Source organism: Euprymna scolopes, chromosome 28 (assembly GCF_053919585.1).
Source record: "Euprymna scolopes isolate OS-2025 chromosome 28, ASM5391958v1, whole genome shotgun sequence".
Lineage (NCBI taxonomy): Eukaryota > Metazoa > Mollusca > Cephalopoda > Sepiida > Sepiolidae > Euprymna > Euprymna scolopes.
In genome coordinates this window covers 47,371,544-47,389,898 of record NC_136509.1, presented here as the reverse complement: position 1 = coordinate 47,389,898, position 18,355 = coordinate 47,371,544, and the positions used below count along the sequence as shown (strand labels likewise).

The 18,355-nt window shown below is 34.3% G+C and overlaps 1 protein-coding gene across 5 annotated transcripts in view; it reads left to right on the top strand.

The window, feature by feature from the left end:
• Positions 1–18,355, top strand: part of LOC145249593 (extracellular tyrosine-protein kinase PKDCC-like) — a 117,502-nt gene that overhangs the window by 53,352 nt on the left and 45,795 nt on the right. For 2 of the 5 annotated variants that reach the window (XM_080111297.1, XM_080111301.1), the window contains exon 2: positions 2,866–3,739. In XM_080111297.1, coding sequence (XP_079967423.1) covers positions 3,107–3,739 — 633 coding nt within the window. In that variant the 5' untranslated portion in view covers positions 2,866–3,106. Of the gene's footprint in view, positions 1–76; positions 846–2,865; positions 3,740–18,355 lie in introns of those variants that run through there. The other 3 variants (XM_080111300.1, XM_080111298.1, XM_080111299.1) reach the window with 3 other exon arrangements.

Sequence of the window (18,355 nt, the reverse complement as noted above, 5' to 3'; positions counted from 1 at the left end):
CTCTCTCTCCTTCCCCCTCTCTCTCTGTCTTCTCTGCCCAGCTCTACCCTTTAACCTTCGACACATAATCAGACAATCAGTTAACGCTACGACAGTTCCACAGCCAGTCATCGGTGGGGAAGATGGTGGAGGTGATTGTAAATGAGGTAGTAGATCCGGAAAGAGAGGGAGGGTCGTGTGTGCGGTAAAGAACCGTTGCTTGTCCCTTCACACCTCATTCCCGTTGTTGATCTCCAGCTCCCCCCTTTACTCCCCCCCCCCACCCGTCGTAGAATCTCCGCCTTTCCCTTGTTATCCTCCCCTAACCCGCCGCCTTTGCATCCTACGAGCACGTTGCTTTATAAAAAGTAAGGCGCTCTACTCTTCAAGTCGAGTTACGAAAGAAATAAGAAGCACTAACAACATTACCAGCCCCGACAACAACGTTAGTAAAACGGTAGCGAGACAAAAAATGATGTGTTTTTAAAACAACAACGGGGAGAAAACCTAGACAACGCGACACAGTAAGAAAAATGCGACATTTTAAATATTAATGTCATCCATCGTCTGTCTGTCTCTCTCTTTCTCTCTCTCTGGAGCACTAAAAATGCTGCTGCGTACTGCGGTATTAATATTCGTATTTTTGTTTTCTGCTTTAATTTAATACAAGGAAGCAGGCGTTATTTATGTAAGTCAGAAACTACACGAGATACCCTGACAAAGCTTACATCATTGGATTCATTGTGACCCTGGCCTGTTTGGTTATAAAAAAAAAAAAAAAAAAAAAAGACTCTAATATTCATCATCGTGCACTAGTTTTACAACTGATGAAAAAATAAATATACAACAAATAAATGTTACCAGAGGCAAGATAAGTTATTCTACTTACCTGGATACGTTTTTTTTTTTTTTTCTTCGTGCGTGTTTGTGTGTGTGTGGGGGGGGGTAGCTTATTTTAAAGTGTTTATTTACTTCGAAACAAATGTAATTGCAAGTCTGTTGAATTAGAACGAAGACAAAAATGGTCGTTTCGTTGCAAACGTTTGAACCATTGATAATCGCTTAAAAATTGAAAATTAAACAATACTGGTAGAACATTTTTGTATGAGTGGTGACATTTATTGGATATAACATTGCAAAAACAGTAACTTATCTCTTCTGTATTCAGTCAGGAGAAATCCTTCTATATCGAGGAAATTTTAATTTTTGTCTCCAAATCCAGAGTGGCCCTTTGGGTGGGGAGCTGGACTTTTTCACCTATATTAACAATCGACCCCGTACCTTACTTTGCCCTTGTGGGGAGGGGAGTAAATAAACGACTACTAATTTTATGTTAAACAGTAACTTAAACACCGATTAAAATTTTGTGTTAAAGATTTGTATTTTATAAAAAAAATAATTTCATTTACTTTTTAACAGTTAAATTCTTAACATGAGTTTTTTAAATTTTTTTATCTTTCAATAAACTGTAAATGTTTTGTATTTTTATTTATATTTAAGAAACTGATCACTAAACGTTAGAATTTCTTTGTCGAAATTAAGGGGAAAAGTCAAATATTTAATTGTTCGCTTTTTTTAAAATAAAATTAATTTGTACTTAGTGTCTTTTTAAAAATATTATTGGCAATCCTTGGCTAGGAGCAAAGTTTGAGGATGGTTTTCAAAGTAGGATGGCTCTTAGTAAATGTGGTATTGTGGCGATCGAGATGATTCTAGCCACGGGTAGGAGTCAATTTTATTACTTTAGACCAAGGATCTCCACACCTAATTTGTTTTAAGTTTATATTTCGTGCAAATAGATGTGAAATACAGTATTGGAACTGATACTCTTCATCTTTTCTGTCCTCGATCAGTGAAGGACAAATTCTTCTAGACCGAGACCATTTAAATTTTGTATTAACCAATTACGAGATTATAAAGAATGGGCTGCATTGGAATCTTTCAAAAATGGTTTTCAAAAGAAAATATTTCAGTGCGTCTTCAATAATCAATCCAACATGACAACTTAATTTGATTTGGGAAAAATTCATTTTAAAATAGATGAAGTCGAAATAGTTTTTTTTTTTTTTTTTTTTTTTTTTACCTTAGCAACATCAGATTAATCACCAATGAATTTTTTTTTCACTCCAAACAGAGCATATTGCCACTTGAAATGTAAAGGTGGGGTATTATTCGGGATTGTGCCTGACAGGGGACTGTGGGGAGTTAAGCAGCAAGATGTCTATTCACATTACATTTAAACTTTTGCAGATTAGTACAGTCAGAGAAGTAAGAAACTGGGAGGGAATTCCAAAGTCCAACAGTCTGGGGGAAGAAACTATTTACAGTTGAAAGCTTTCCCTTGTCTAGGGACTTCAACAGTGAAGTGATAAAATTTTTCTGCTTGTCAGATTACTCAGGTGTATGCATATCGAGGGAGAACAAGTGATAAGAGTTCATCAGAGCACATTCCATTAAAGTACTTGTAAAACATACACAGGTTGCAACATTATGAAACTTGGCCACTAGTGTAGGACCTATTAGATTTGACAGTCTTTTCTTAGATCCTGTCTAAAAGTGAGAGACTTGTGGTATATGCACCAGCCCAAATGTGGCAACATTACTCCATGCATGGGTGAATTGTGGCTTTTTTTAAGATATAGGATACTGTCATTTTGTAGTTCAGTTGAAGGGTCCCATTTTCTTTACAGCAGTCTTGGCAATGTCCTCAATGTCCTTTTTGCTGATCAGACGATATCCGTTTTTTTTTTTTGTTTTCTTTTAATGTGTGTAGAAAAATGGTAATGTACATATGAAAATGAAATGCTTTAGCATATTATTATATTGACTAATTTATTTTAACTTTTTAAAAAAAATTTTTTTATATTTTTTATTTTATTTTTACAGATGTTGTTCCTGAATACAACTTTCCGATCAAACCTGAGTGGATATCCTCGTCAACTGAAAGGATCTCGCCCACTTTTTTCTGCCCATTGCCAGCCGGGAATTTCCCCCCGAAAAATGTCCATTCTATAAATTAAAAAAAAAAAAAAAGGGAAAAAAAAAAACAACTATGACCTTTAAATGTTGATCCTTTCTCTTAAAGAAAATAAGTCAGACAAGTGACCGGGGTCGGGTTAGAGTACCTATGGGTCCTCTGAGTCGACCCCTTGGACCCTCTTCCTTGGGGTGCCGCCTCACGCGTCGAGCACAATGTTACCTCTTCGGCCTTTTCATCAACCTTTTTCTTTTTTGCAATATCTTCCTGCTCCAGTCCTGGCCTCGCTGGAAAGATGCAACGCTGGAGTATCCTAATGGACAGTCCTCCCATTTAGTCAGCCAGAAGTCCAATGTGGAAATGTCCCAGGATGATGAGTATCGGATACTGGTCAGCCGGTTCAGGAAATTGATGGAAAATTCTGTAGAATCTCCAAATTTTTCTTCTGACCAGAATGAAGATTCCCTTGCTCTCATCAGTGGCGATCGGAACACGAGTTTGCATTTCAGGAATAGACGAAGAGAACGGATCATTGTGGATTGTGCAGAAATTCAAAACATTACGGACAAACGTTACATTGCATCTGGTTGGACGAAAGCTGTGTATCGTGGTTTCATTCGTTCCAAAGAAGTAGCAATGAAGACTGTTGATATCGGAGGTCAGGACGTATCCAATTGCGTTAAATGGGGTCAGACGCTAGCCGAATGCTATTATCGAGCAGCTCAAAAGATAATCAAGGAAATTGTTCTCCTGCAGGAATTGGAAAATGAAAACCTGATTAAGGTAAGTTGACAAGAATATGATATTCTTTTTTTTTTTTTTTTTTGTCCCAAGACGATTTACTTATGTATAGATTTATTATACTGTTTTGGCTAACTTTTATTTTGATTGATAATCTAATTTAAACTTTGATTGAGATATATATCTCGATCAAAGTTGAAATTAAATTATTTAATTATAATTATCAAGTCCCTTTAAAAATAGTTAAGGATGGGTACTGTCTGGGAAATAAAAACTAAAAGGTAGTCAACCAGACTTCCACTCGTTTGAGCACTCTGGATTGCCTTTGCCTGAATTTGGCGTTTATAAGTTGTTACTTCTCTTCATTCTTTTGGCAATTGTGTGATGGTTCAGAGGTAAAGGCTTAGCAAATCAAGTCAAAGGTGGCTTCATGCATAGGTTTGAATCTCACAACCAGTAGGTATTGTCACCTCTTACACTGATGATTGCATAAGTATGAAACACTAGTGTCTGCAGGTAAAGAATAATTATTTCATTATAATTTTATGTGTGTGTATATATATATATATATATATATAGTCTTGGAAGTTTTTTTTAACTTTAAAACTATATAAAAAAAAATTATTTAATTGTTTATCTTTCATTAGAAAACTATTTAGTCAGTAAGTCATTTAATCAACTGCAATCAATGCATCAACTTGCTCTCTCGAATTCACTATAGTACTAATGTTAATTTAAGGGATCATCAGTTGTTTACCATGAAACACTGTTTCAGGGATTTAAAAACTATACATATATATATATATATATATATATATATATATATATATAATTATTTCCACAATCCAACAACGCTACAGATCCTACAAACCATGAAAGCTAAGACCAGAAGTCCTAGATTTAAGTTTTGCTCTGATTTTGACTCATCAGTAGAACATATTCGAACTTGGGAATCAAAACCTGAGTCACTTGCATGCGAAGCAAGTATCCAGCCAACTAAGCCACTACACTACATACAAGAAAATCCATTGGACTAACAGTAATCAAGCAAGCCACAGCAAAATCTGACTGTGGAATATATCTACTTCATCTCAACAAGGGGTGTAGTCATCCAACTACTAAGAACCCAGGCTGATGTCTCACAAGTAGGTTTTAATACTTACTGGCTTTCATGATTTGTGTGAGCTGCAGCATTATTTAATTGTGAAAATAATTATATGCATCAGCTCACATGAAAAGAAATTTTTTATATATATATATATATATGTATATGCATATATGTATGTATATATATATGTATATATATATGTATATATATATGTATATGTTTATAAGTCATGAAAATATACATTTCAATTAAGTTATGCACAATTTTCTGCTTTTCATCCTTGTTAGGACTCATCAGGCCAACAAGTCCTTATAAGAATGAAACGTAGAAATTTCTGTAACTTAATTGCCATTTTTCATACTTTACTACCTAGCTCTACTCGCGTATTGAACTCTGTTCTAGTAAATACTGAAAATTTGTACATTAAATATATCTCCTAATAGAATTTTATGTTAATGCATAATATATATATATATATATATATATATATATATATATATATATATATATAAATATTTATTTATTATAATAATTAAATACCTACAGACACTAGTGTTTCATACTTTCGAGAATCTTCAGTGCAGGGTGTCACGATTAACACCAGTCGATAGATTTGAACCTGGCGACAGAAGCCATCTTTGGATCCATTAGCAAGTACCGTATCCATTCGGCTACTATTAACCGCGAGAGATGGTGTTGAATTTTAAACATTTATTCATTAAATGTTTTTAACGTCAGTCAGAGCGATCTAGTCATTATGATGATCTGCACGTAAGAGCTAAATTGACTGACTTTTTAATTCAACTGAAAGTGCTCAATGATAAGAAACAAGTTTCTTAAAGGGGCTGACATAATTATTTACTATAATAATTATTAAATACCTACAGACTATATATATCTTTGTTGTTTACAGAAAGTTTTTAGATGAGACAAGTCATTGGTACCGTCGGTTTCAAACCCGATAATTAGGACCGTTTAAGATACCCATATCAAGCTCTCATCAGCCAATACTCATACTCACGTTGCAGAGGCCCTATTTCCGTTATCACGTTGCAGAGGCCCTATTTCCGTTATCACATTGCAGAGGCCCTATTTCCGTTATCACATTGCAAAGGCCCTATTTCCGTTATCACGTCGAAAAGGCCCTAGAAATATGGTAAATGTCTTCAAAAGTGCTTGAAAATCATTCTTTATATTCGGTGAAAATTTGTGTCTGAATATTAAACATAAACTCTAAATCAAAACTATTATAATATTTTTTAAATATTAATTGAAATACTATTAAAATATTTTTTTAAAATTCAAAATAAAATTGAAATAAAATCATTCATGTGAAATTGTATTATTTATTTATGGTATTGTCGATACAAGTGTTATGCATCTTTACCACTAACTACCTGATGTTATCCATATACGTTATGGCTGTAGCTGAAGTGAAATTAAATAGTAAAATAAATAATACTGAAATATTTTTTTAAATATTAATTAAAATATTATTTTGGTTTATTATATCATACTTTATATATCAAATTTTTGCTTTTGAAACTTAAATTTTGTCTGAAGAAGGTCTTGAAAAGCCCTGAAAATGGGCATTTAAAATCTGTATGCACCCTGGATGTACATTTGGTTGCTAGTACTAAACTGTATGACCAGTTGAATAATAGAATAACTATGTTGTATGCTTGTGCTTGTTTTACAAGTACTTTAATAGAACGTGCTCCAATGAACTTATGGCACTAGTGCCATCTTAACATGAGTAACCCTGACCAACCCAACAATCGGCAAAATCCCACGCCTTCACTGTAAAGGTCCCCCTCAATGCCAGAGAGCTTTATATTTAGAAAGTTTCTTCCCTTGAATTGTTAAACTTTGGAATTCCATCCCTGTATCCTGTTTCTCAAAGTATAACGTGAATAGATTTCTCGCTTCTCAACTCCCTACTTAGAGTGTCCGTGTAGACATTGCCCTTAATTCACAATATCCTTTTACATCTCTGTGGCAATTTACTTTGTTTAGGGTAAATAGGAGTAAGGGGGGGGGGCATTTATTAGTATCGACAACAAAACAAAAAAGTGGCCAAAAAGCAAATATATAACTAATGTTACCAAAGGCAAAGTGTTTTACTCTTCTACCTATCCAGATAATTTTTTTGTGGTTTAACTTATTTTAAAGCGTTTAATTACTTCGTAACACAAGTAGTGCTGAATGTTATGTTAAAATAAGAACAAAATGACTGGCCTGAGGTAGTCATCGGTGGAGTCTCGTTAATCATTTAAAAATAAAAAATTAAACAAAATACTGGTAAAAACTCACTTAATAAATGTGACTGTGACATTGAGTGGGTAGAAGAGTAACTTATCTTGCCTTTGGTAACATTTATTTGTTATATACAAGGACCAAAGTTTGCCCAGCTGGGCAAACTTTGGTCCTTGTACCGGAAAAATATCCAGTAAATAAAACGTTGTTCAGTAAATCGTTATTTTTTTTTTTGCATTTTCATACACCAAACATGGATATAAATATCACTAAAACATCTGCTGGGTCATAAGCTTCATTTGCAAGGAGGGGTCAGTTTTTGCAACAACATTTTTGCAAAGTCATTCACGCCTCACGATCTCGACGTACATATAAAACACCTTCTTTTAAAGGTCCGTCATGTTACAAGTCGCATGGGCAACACAGCTAACACATTTGCTGTTTTGCACCTCCTTTTCCTTTTTTGCGTTACAGGTTTGAGCTACTGTGGCTAATTTTTTTTATTTTTTTTCTGCTCACACAGGCACTCCCTGCTATTTTCTTTTTTTTTTAAGGAGTTAGTTGCTCAATAGCCGCACTATCCCTCTTCTCCACACCCGGGCAACACCGGGTATCCATGCTAGTTACTAATACATGCCCCAAAAAGTAAAAACTAAAGCGAACACTAAAAGCCAATTAATGTGAAAACAGGAATGTTTCATTTTGTTCCATTATCTGAGCTATGATTGGCTGCTGGTGAGTGAATAATCTATTTTATAAATATTGCTTTATTGGTTATAGTCAGCCAACATACTTCCTAACTTCTGGTATGGCTGATATTCGAAGCAGTGAAAAGGCAAATCAATTCCTTCGCTTTTTTTTCTCATGCATGTACTCTTTCTTTTTACGTTTTTCTAATTTTTCTTTATTTGATAATCATTGAGAAGTTTTTTTCAGTCTTATTTTAATTGAGTGAAAGTAGTTTTATTTTATTATTTAGTTTTATTTTATTTTTTAAAGAATTATTGAAAACACTTAAAATCTTTTAAAACTATTTTAGGAATATTATGTAGTTTTTTTATGATGTTTGAAACTTTTTATATATATTTCTTATAAAATTTAAAATAAAATGAAAACTTTTTTTAATTTTGTTATTAAAAGTGCAAATAAAGACTAATTATGTTATTTTTATCTGCATAATTTTAATTTTTATTGCATATTTTTCAATAATGTCCTTTTCTTATATTTTATTTCAATAAATCGCTTCACAATAGAAATACTGAAGAACAATAAAAGTGAAGGAACTGATTTGCCTTGTCACCACTTCCGGTAGTGATATGCCAGAATTTAGGAAGTACGTTAGCTGACTATAACCGCTTCATTCAAGTAATATTTACATGTGAAATCTTGGAGCTTTTTATGCTGCTAAGAGTCAGTTTGATTCAATACTCATTAATTAACGTTTTGTAATTGGAGCTGCTGAGTGCATAAAAATTGATAGAAATTAGTTTCAGATGTGTTAAAACATGAAATTAAAAACAAATTTATAATTTTTCTTCCTCTTTATTCTCACTTCTGTCAAAATTTGATGGTTTAATCTTTTTAGCATTGTGAATATCTCCATCTTTCTTCACATCCATATGTTTTATTTGGCAGTAATGTGCTTTTAAAATTACGTGTAGACATAATTTGACAGATGCAACGAGTTATTTGGTGTGATTGATGGTGAGCAATTTGGAGTTTGCTTCAATCCTATGTGAGGGGTGGGGATGGATAGATGGTTGGTTGGTTTTATCATGTGACATCTTCTTTCCATATGTAATATTTTCATAAACAACAAACACATACTTGTGCACATGTGCATTATCGCCAGTGAGCAATCAACAAAACAAAATCTTTTCATAGATGTGCACAGTTCACTGGTCTTCCTTCTGATCACCACTTTTCCACGCATTGCCATTGATCCCCTCGTGGTTGCAATCTTCTGTTTAACTGAAGACAAATCTACTCCTGGATGGAAACGCAATGAAGACTTACTTGGGTTTCAAAGGTTTTATTAGAGAGTTTGCTCTATGGGGAGAGACCACATAAATCATTTCTTAATTTTGTTAATAAGCTCATAAGATGGTCAATGTACAGGCAGTCTTAAAACAATATTTACTTAGATTTCTTCTACATTTTTAGATGCATCTCGCATCAGATTGAATCAAAACGCTGTTCTATCTTCCCAAATATATGATTACATTTCTACGTAATATCATTTGACAACTGCATTTCTAGAGGTAATCGCTGATCTCTTTGCTTCAATCACGCCAGCTGCACTGGATCTATTTTCAATTGCTGCCAGGTTATCCTGACATGTAATTATGTAACCCTTGCCCAAATTCGTACTAGTTAACATAATCACTACTTACTAGCATAGGGTCCCAATATATAACATATATAGTAAAGTCAGTCAAATTCTCAGTCGGCTGCTCATTAATCACGAACAGGAGATTTTTTTTTACGTTAAGTTTATTATATCATTATTAAAGGACATATTAGCATTTCAGTTGCTGAGAAATTTTAATGAAGAGTGTTTTTATATCATACCAAGGCCAAAAGCCACTCAAGGGTAAGGATTAATGGGATAGTCAATTGGACAAACAACAATACTATAAAAGGATTGGAAACAATGTGTGGGATGGACATAGTTTGATTTCTTAAGAAGATGGTTTGGCAAGTATTTGTTAACATTGGACTTGAAGAGGACCATGGTGTAGTCTGCAAGGAAGTAGTCCTATGGTAATGTGTTGTTCCACAGAGCTAAAAGTAAAATCTGAATATTCCTTTATTATGAGTGAACCTAATTGAGTGATTGTACAACCAACCATTTGTGTTTAAATGTAGCATATTTCTTGTCAAAGTTAAGTGTAGATGTATTAGATACCAGGTGCAAGGATTTATTTTGGATAATTGACAGGAGGTGGGGGTGCTATGGTCAGCTAGAACCCCCGTAGATGAGGTAGATAATGAAGCTGTTACTTTAACCATGTAGTCTGGAATATATTTGAAGTTAAATATAGTTGCTGGCATATTTTTAGTCAAGTTAGACTGTCATGTAAGGTCTGGAGAAATAAGGGTGCTTAGATCTTCCTTGTTCTCTTTTTAAGATTATTCAGAAACAAGTGAGTGTCCCACTCGTTGTCTCCTTTTGAATCCACTGTTTGATTACAACACTAGCTGCAGTGTCAATTATATGGTCTTTGTCATTGCTGAAACAAAGTGATTTTCCTACCAAACAAAATCACAAGTAACAATGGTTTATTTTGAAAGGTTAAAAATGATGATTATTATCTCTACCAAACAAATTTGCAATTTGAACAAATATCTCTTCAAACCAAACACAAACAGTCCTTTCAGCTTAAGGCCCATCTGTCTTTTAAATCAACTCAGATAAACCAACACGCTCTGTCTTTCATTGAGATATATATATATATATATATATATATATATATATATACATACATATATGCGAATGATTATATAAAAGCCCTATATTTTCAGGTTGAGAACTCTTGGTAATGATATCATCTGTTAGTACTTTAGCATAATGCAAAGCTCTTTGTAAATAAAAACAAATCGAGCACTGTGGAAGTGGCAATCAATATTTATATAAGACATTGTTAGATATCCTTGCCAACAGTGCTGATCCCGTGGCCTGTTGAGCAGATTGTTGGTTTGATCCTGGGCTTGAGATGGGTACTGGTCTAGCTACAGTGAGGAATTGTGATGCAGCAAAAAAATTTCTGTGAATCAAACACACACACACTATCACTTCCTACACTGATGATTGCACAAGCATAAAGAGCTAATGTTTGTAGGTATGAACATAATTGTTAATATTTGTTGAAGATATAGTTATAAAGCCCTTTAAAAAATAAAAATCGAGCCTTCTTTAGGAAATTAAGACAAAGCAGTCAATTTTAGTGTAAATGCAACATTCCAACTTCTGGTTGTTGAATACTCTCTGACTGTTTACTATATATGCCCATTGAATTAGGCACTCAATTTCCTTTAATTCTTGTGTTTATGACCTGTGGCCTTGAGGTAGAACGCTAGCCTACAAAGTCGAAAGCTCCCGACTGGCAGTAATTGTCATTGATGATTGAGTAAGCATGAAACACTAGTGTCTGTCGGCATAAAAATACTTTTTAATATTTATTTGAAAAATATTATATATAGATATGAATATAGATAGATAGATGTATGTATAAATATATATACACACACACACAGAAAGAGAGAAAAATGGACTCTCCCATCAAATCTCGATGTATGAGGTTAAGGCAACTAAGTTCAGAAATCCACACAGATTACTTTTTATAGTATTGAAGGCTTTGTGTACAAGCATTCACACTTTTTGGAACCAATGCTAAACTCAGGCAGTGCAAATGATTGCCGCAATAGAAAGACGGTAGACCTCAGGTTTTACATGAGTTTTTCTTTTATGTTCATAGATATAGATCCTGTCTTTCAAAATGGGCCATACAGCAAGACTATTTGAGAATGATCGCCTTCTTAATCACTGGACATAAAAACTTATTGACCAGGGTATCTGGTGTGTGGAGTGGATATAAATCCTATAGAATTTCAAGTCTGTTTAACTCTTGTTTTCAAGGAGCTATTTTTTCAAAGTGACTAATCAATTTCTTGGGTAGTTTGTTCTCTAAGCGAAATATTTTTCCTGTTGCAGACCTGCCGTTTGTAGCATGCATCGATGCACTTCCACTAAACATGCAGCATTTTGTATGACTGCACATCCTTATAGGTGCCATATTTCATGAATAAAGGACAGGAGTCCAAAGCCTGTCATTGGGTTCTTCAAACTTGAATAAACACAGCTTTTTATGAAGCCTAAGATGTTTGGCAAACTAGCATGTTGGTCATGAGCCGTAAATTTTGGGTTAACTTGTTTGGAAACTGAAGATCCTTATTTTTATTTGTCATTTATTGGAAAGGATGTTGAAAGTAAAAGATTTAGAATTCTTGGAGAGCCAAGAAATGTGTGAAAGTTCAAATCCTCTAATCTGATTGGCAAGAATTTCTCTTGGAGAATTTAAGAGTACCAGTTGATGCCATATGCCATAAAGTTTGGAATCTTCCTCCACCCACTTCCTGGGGCAGGAAGGCATATGGTGAGGAATGGGGATCTTAGTCTAGAACTACTTAAGATGTCAACTCAACAGGGGAAGGGAGGAGGGATCATTTTGATTCAAAGTCCATACACACACACACACACACACACACACACACACTTTCTCTTTCTCTCTGTCACCCACCCACATATCACACATGCATACACTCTCTCTCTCTGTCATCCTTCTACTTACACACACACACACACACACATATTCTCTCTCTCTCTCTCTCTCTCTCTCTCTCTCTCATCCTCCTCCAGATGGTGCCCTTCTCTTGAAGCAACAACCCCTTAAGCACTTAGCAAGAAAAAAGGGTGGGGCAGTTGACTCTGAAAAGTAAGGTTACCTTTCATCTAGGACACCCCTTTCTTCACTACCCCCCCCTTCTATTTTTTTCAGATTTGATTGTTGCAATCTGTAATCCCCTCCTTCCTTCTTCCATCACTCATTTTTTTTCTATTTTATTTTTAGTCTGGTTTATTTGCTTGAGTTAACTACTTGTATATACCTATATGACTCTTACTTATCTCCCCCTTTAATCTGTCTGCCCCTCCTCAATCCCAGCCCCATCCAAATAGATTTCTTTGTTGTTGTTCTTTAATGAAATTAATGGTGAAAGCCATAATTCATGACTTGTTAAAAACCTCCCAGAAGTTATTCACTTCTTGGTCAGTGACAGCTCTATTTCTGAGGTTTTTTTTGTTTTTTTTACAAAGTAATCATCGCTTATCAAGGCCTGAAGGCCACTCGAGGATAAGTGTTACTGAGTGTACAGTAGTCAATGGGACAATATAGTAATTGTTAGTAGTGGAAATTTGCTAAATTGGATTACTTAAGGAGACAGCTCATCAAGAACTTGTTCAAGTTGGACTTGAAGAGATCATATCGTAGTCAGCTGGAAAGGCATGTAATTCCAAGAAAGAACCTTTGTGCATGGAATCTACGTTATGGTTTAGAGTGGGGAAAATTATTGATAGTGGTTTCAGCTAGACGAGTGTTTTTCATGAAAGTTTGGCAAGGAGAGACCATAGATTGAAGCTCAGCTGAACACTTGCCATGAAAATAATAAAGCAGACAGATTGTAGAAAAGAGGTTGCAGGGAAGAGAAAAGAGCATTCTCCACTAGGTTACAAAGTCTATTTTGAACTCTTTCAAGGCAGGATAAGCTGCTCCTAGCAGCTCCTGGCCAGATGTGGCAATGGTACTCTATTCTTGGACGTACTTGGCTCTTGTAGAAGTAGAGAATTACATCAGCGGTGAGATATCTACTGGAGCGGTAGAATGATCCCATCATTTTTCCAGCAACCTTGGCAATAGATTTGATGTACGTGTTCCATTTCAGATCAGGAGTAAAGATCACTCAGAAGCTTGTCAAAACATGGAGCCTCCTGAAGATGAGAGCCATTCATTTCAATTTATGCCAGACAGAGATCAGTGTTGATGATGTAAAGATTGAAGCTTGGTTTTAGATGCATTAAAATTAACCAGCCACCTCTTTCCCATTGCACCACATGCTCAAGATCAGAGGAGAGAGAATCAGAGAGAACTTGGTCATTTATAGCCTTTGAAGTGCTGTCATAGATGGTAGTGTCATCAGCATAAATGTCTATGAATGATCTTGGAATGTAATTTGGGAGATCATTGATGTAGATCAGGAAGAGAGTTGGGCCCAAGATGGACCCCTGAGGGACTCCAGCATTAATACTGTGAGCTTTTGATTCTTGCTCATCAACCACTACTCTTATGAACCTATCAGAGAGAAATGATTTAATAATTGGGAAGACACTCAACAATTGGAAACTTCTCTTTCCAAACAAGTGTTACTTTTGATTATTCCAATTACTGTTCTCATCCTGAGTGTTAGTTTTACAATGTTTCTTGTCAAACTCTGGAATTTTTGTCAAACTCAGAGAATCTGTATGGAATTCTGAACAGAACCCTTTATTTAATCTACGGGATTAGTATGTTTTTGTTCTATCAGCTATGACTATGTAGAAGTTTTAAGTAATTTTCTATTGTATTTTTAGTATTGCCCAAGTTAGCACAGAAGATATCATCTCTGCATTTGGAAGCTTGGAGAAATGTGACCTTAGCATAATGTAGAACTTAAAACCCCTTGCAGCTCCAATGGTAGTTGAGAATAAAATTTATATAAAATAAAATTGGTATTTGGTATTCTTTCAAAGAGAGACATTTGTTTCAGGACTGCAAGAAATAGACCAGCAGAGTGAGAAGCCTATTTGTCCCTATTATAAAGATGTGTTTTGCCTTTGTTTGAACCAAACACAGATGTTATTCATTGTTGTAAAAGTCTGTCCTGTGTATGTTTGTTTCTTACGATGTGAATAGAATTATATGAAACATTCATACATTTTAAAAACTAGACGTGCACACTTATATACAACCACTCTTGCTATATAATAAATCCACCTCAATGAAACCATGGTCTGTTTCTAAAATATGTGACATAACTTTTAAATAATCTGTATACATAAATATAGATAACTTAGTGTTTGCCACTACAAAGCAAGAGTCTTTTTCAAGCTTATGATTAGCCCCAAAGCACTGCATTCCAATTTAAAAGAATCCCTAAGATGTTGCATGTCTACTTGAGAAATTGCAACAAGATCACAATCATTCGCATACAAGAATTCTCTAATTAGTGAATTCACGCCCTTGGATTTGGTACGAAAGCGTTTAATGTCAAACAAATTACCAGAACAGTAGAACTGAAACCGTATATGTTTGCCATGCTAAGAATCTATGAAGGCCATAAAGCACACACACACACACACACACACACACACATTTTTAGGAAACATTCCATTTGATAAACTCAAACGACTGTTGAATTCCCCGAGGTGAGATTAATTCTAGAATCTTACAAAAACAGACAGGAAGAAGGACATGTGTATGCATATGTGTATAATAAATATATTTAATTGAAAAATATAACAATATAATTATTGCCGATAGATATTGTAACCATAATTTAATTATATCAAACGTAAATATCAAACCATATTTAATTTAACCATAATTTCAGCAATAATTTAAACGCTTCTGAAAGTTTATGCTACTGCCGTACTACTACTTCTGTCTCGAGGCAAAAACACATCTCTACCAAGTGGTTGTACTTATTTAAAAAGTTTTTTCTTCTTTCTATTATTGAAAAATTAAAGAACATAACATCACGATACCATCCTGGTTTGATACATTACATTGGTGAATAAATTTATAATTGAAAATTATTAAAAAATGTTAATATTATCATTTATTCTATCGTCTCACTACCCAACAATGTTTTTCTACAAGACTGCATTACCATAGCCTTCAAACACAACTCTTTACACACTACACATGATGCTTCAAACAAATCACATCTTCTAATTCATAAATAGTTTTTGTAAAAACATACAGATATTATTAACACATTACCCATCAGCATCCCATTAAATAGATGCTCAAAAAAAATCTGCATTTGCATCTAAAAGTTTCCCTTAATTCGTCCGCTAATGGGTTAATACCTCACTTGAACATAAGCTCATAAATCAGAAGGTTGTATCAATTAGAACATTCATCTATATATATATATATATATATATATATATATATAAGGCAAATGCGGCGCATGCATTTTTGTATGTTTCGAAAAGGCTTTTTTCACTGACGGTCCCGGGGGGGGGGGGTACTATCGCTTAGAAGTGTTTATATACCCCCTAGATAATAATATTGAAGATTTGGGAACGTGGGTCGCGTCTATATTTACGTCGATTTTTACAAAATTCTTGCTATTGTGTTCGTTCAGCTTTTTTGTATAAAACTGAAACTAATTCAAAGCTAAGAATTGTTCCCGGCAATCGCACTAGGGGAACGTCCAGTAGCAATCAGCTTTGATCAATGTGGGGGCAAACTCCTTATATCAGACAATTGGTATTCAATCTGGATAATCCCCCCCCTTTTTTTTGGTTTCCTCCATCCCCCCCCCCCCAACATCTTGGGGGAAACAACCAGCCAAAGTTGGGTAAACAAACCCAAAAGCTGCCTCGCAGTAAAAGTTAACTCCACTACTTCTATTTGACCTCATTAATCGAAGCAGCAGAGTTAACTTTTATTGCGGACACGTGTCAATTCTGTTTTTAATACTTAAATAAATAAATTCAACCGTGTTTCAGTTGCTCTTTGTTGGCCGAGCAGGTAACGTGTCAGGTTTTTTGCACACTTTCTTTTCCACCTTCGCCTCAAGGCTTCGGGTTCGATCCTAACTACTTACCAAAACTGTTTTTTTTTTTTTTTGTTTTTTTTTAAGCCCCCCCCCCTCGCAACACAAACACCCGGGCAACGATTTTTTTAAAGAAGTTTTAACATTTTGTTTTTTTGCTTATTCTTTTAATTAATTATAATTAGCACACGCACACCTTTAAACACCCGGGCAACGCCAGGAACCCCCACTAGTACTTTCATAAATCAGAGTCCATTTTCTGTAGGCTGTTTTTGAACCCAGTCAACGACGGGTACTTTTGCTAGTATATTAATAAAGTAGCAATTTGATAAATTCAAAACCTATTAGTTAGAATTTCAAATATTCAACTCAAGTTCCAGAAATAAAGAGTTTGTTTTATTACCTTTGATCAATACAGTAAAGTTAAAAAAGAAAAGAAAAAAAAAACAAATCTGTATAGAAAGCAGAAAAAAGAAAGGAAACGTCATTATGGAAATACATTCAATTCCTCTATGTACTTGAAATGGATTCATCAGCTGTTTTTTTACTTGCTAACTTTTATGTGACAGGACAGATATATATATATATATATATATATATATAGCAAGTTATATTTTTTAAAATATAATTATCCACTGACATGTGTTTCGTCATAACTCATGAATTTAACGAGGTTAATAAGAGTGCTCAATCAAAGAAGAGCAAGATATAATTTTTATTGATATGGGCAAATTTATAAGGTCACGACACTGGACATGCTAATGTATTGGACAGATAGTTGGTTAAAACCACAAGTCCTCATCAAATGACTTAAAAAAAAAAAAAAAATTAGAAACTGGTTGAGAACTGGTTTTCTTCTATGGAAGATAAACTTTTTTTAAGTCGCCTGACGAGGACTTGTGGTTTTAACCAACCCTCTGTCCGAAACATTAGAGTGTCCAGTGTTGCGATCTTATAAATTTGTCTATATCAATAAATGTGTGTGCATTAAGGCAAATAGTTTCCAAGAGTCAGTTTTATTAGCAAAATTACCTTTTAAATAAAATTGCCAACAATTCTCCTCATCAGCATATTAAAAATTATCACAAGACGTCTATTTAAAATGAAATTTGATTATCATAGGACGTCTACTTATTTATAATAAAATTTAACTATCATATACCCCCTATTTAAAATGAAATTTAATTATTACAGGACGTTTACTTATTTATAATATAATAAAATGACTGCAGAAATTCTTGTAGGTTGGCACCAACAGATGCCACATACAAATTCAATACATCTAGCCTAATTGCCACTATCTTATGTTGCTTTTGACCACAATTTTTGACAAATTCAGCTGTGATAATAAAATGCTACATTGCATCCAACAAGCAACACCATCACAATCACAACATCTTTACAGGAAGGAGTCCCTATTTTTCTCTCCAAATATTTAGTACTACTACCGCTACCAGTTGTCAACAGGACCAATTCTATATGTTCCACACACTGTGATTTCACCCATCATAACTGGTCCATAGATATAACCTAATCTTTCCAATATCTGATTCATAAATAATAAAGTCTCCCGTCTATTCTGATTGGCTACGCTCTGATAATTCTCATATTCCGGAATCAGTTATTGGCTTTATAAACGAACGCTAGTAACATTAAAATATAGCATCACTAAGAGACATATTTTGGGGCCTGGATTCAAATTAATTTACTGCATAGATAAGATTAAACGATACAATAGGGAGAAAATCATTTAACGAATTTAATATAACCCATTCACTTGCTTTTTATTAAAAAGTTTAAAGTAGGATAATACCTACAAGATTTACATTCATCATTTCTTAAAAAAAACAATGCCAACTTCTTCGTCCACGATGACTACACCTTGTCAAAACATCAACAAATCTGAGTTCTTA